This window comes from Fopius arisanus, unplaced genomic scaffold (assembly GCF_000806365.1).
Source record: "Fopius arisanus strain USDA-PBARC FA_bdor unplaced genomic scaffold, ASM80636v1 scaffold00030, whole genome shotgun sequence".
NCBI classification, from domain to species: domain Eukaryota; kingdom Metazoa; phylum Arthropoda; class Insecta; order Hymenoptera; family Braconidae; genus Fopius; species Fopius arisanus.
The window spans coordinates 809,994-811,430 of NW_011887769.1; the positions used below are offsets into that span (position 1 = coordinate 809,994).

General features: G+C 39.6%; 1 protein-coding gene across 1 annotated transcript in view; it reads right to left on the bottom strand.

Moving 5' to 3' along the window:
* LOC105265560 (insulin-like growth factor-binding protein complex acid labile subunit) overlaps positions 1 to 1,437 on the bottom strand; it is an 8,920-nt gene that overhangs the window by 4,808 nt on the left and 2,675 nt on the right. The window contains exon 2 of the mRNA XM_011303109.1: positions 422 to 1,433. Within this exon, the coding sequence (XP_011301411.1) occupies positions 422 to 1,433 (1,012 nt within the window). The remainder of the gene's footprint in view (positions 1 to 421; positions 1,434 to 1,437) is intronic.

Genomic DNA, 1,437 nt, shown 5'->3' on the forward strand with positions numbered 1-1,437 from the left:
TTCGCAAGTCTCGTGTGGACAGGTCTATGCAACGTAAATGATTGGGAAATTAGACGAAGGATCCGAATTAATATTTCAAATGAGAAAAATATGATGAATATAAAAAAAAATACCGTCTGTAGATGAAATTTGCAGTTCTCCTAGCGCCGACAGATCGAACCCGAAAAAAAACGGAAGAAGCAAAACAAATTAGTCAGTACCAGTGTTGTAACTGGTAGTTGTGGCATTACTAGCCACGGACAATAATTAATAACGGATGGTTTAGATTCAGTGAGATTTATTATAGCTGATTACGGAGACCGGTGGTCAGTCCGGTGGTCCGATTCGGAGAGAGCGAGGGTTATCGACAACGACGTAACCAACGCTCCGTACATTAAATTCACTTACAATTAATCGCACATGTAAACGTGACATACGTTACAACCAGTACAATTTGGGCCGTAGCATTTTTGACACGCTAATAAAAAGATTCCTTAGTTCCTCCGGTGGATTATTTTCCATGACGTCTCCAAAAAATCGCAGCCAAAGTCTATGTACTGTTAACTTTGTTCCATCAAAACTCAATTGTCTCGGTGAATGAGAAATTATCAAAAAGCGCATCAATTTGAAAGTGTCAGTCGTAGACCTGTCCAACTCGTTGCCATCAACGTTCAAGATTTGCAACTTTGCGAGGTCTGAGAAAGTCTCAGGATCAATTGTATTTATCAAGTTATTTTTCAACGAGAGAGTCTCCAAATTACTGAGACAATGGAACATATCATCCGTCAACCTCTCCAACTTGTTGAAATCGACGTTCAAGACTTTCAACTTTGTAAGGTCTAAGAGAGTCTCAGGATCAATTGTATTTATGTAGTTATTGTTCAACGAGAGAATCTCCAAATCACCGAGACCATGGAACATATCATCCGTCAACCTCTCCAACTTGTTGAAATCGACGTTCAAGACTTTCAACTTTGTAAGGTCTACGAAAGTCTCCGGATCAATTGTATTTATGCAGTTATTGTTCAACGAGAGAATCTCCAAATCACCGAGACCATGGAACATGTCAGCCGTCAACCTCTCCAACTTGTTGTCATCGAGGTACAAGACTTTCAACTTTCTGAGGTCTAAGAAAGTCTCAGGATCAATTGTATTTATCGAGTTATTTTTCAACGAGAGAGTCTTCAAATGATCGAGACCATGGAACATGTCAACCGTCACCCTCTCCAACTTGTTGTCATCGACGTTCAACACTTTCAACCTTATAAGGTCTATGAAAGTCTCAGGATCAATTGTATTTATCGAGTTATTTTTCAACGAGAGAATGTTCAAAAAATGGAGACCACGGAACATATCATCCGTTAACCTCTCCATCTTGTTGCTCGTCAAATTCAAAGCGTTCAGGGATGTAAAGTGAGACAAAGCATTGGGTCCAATAACTTTCAGCTCATTATCTTG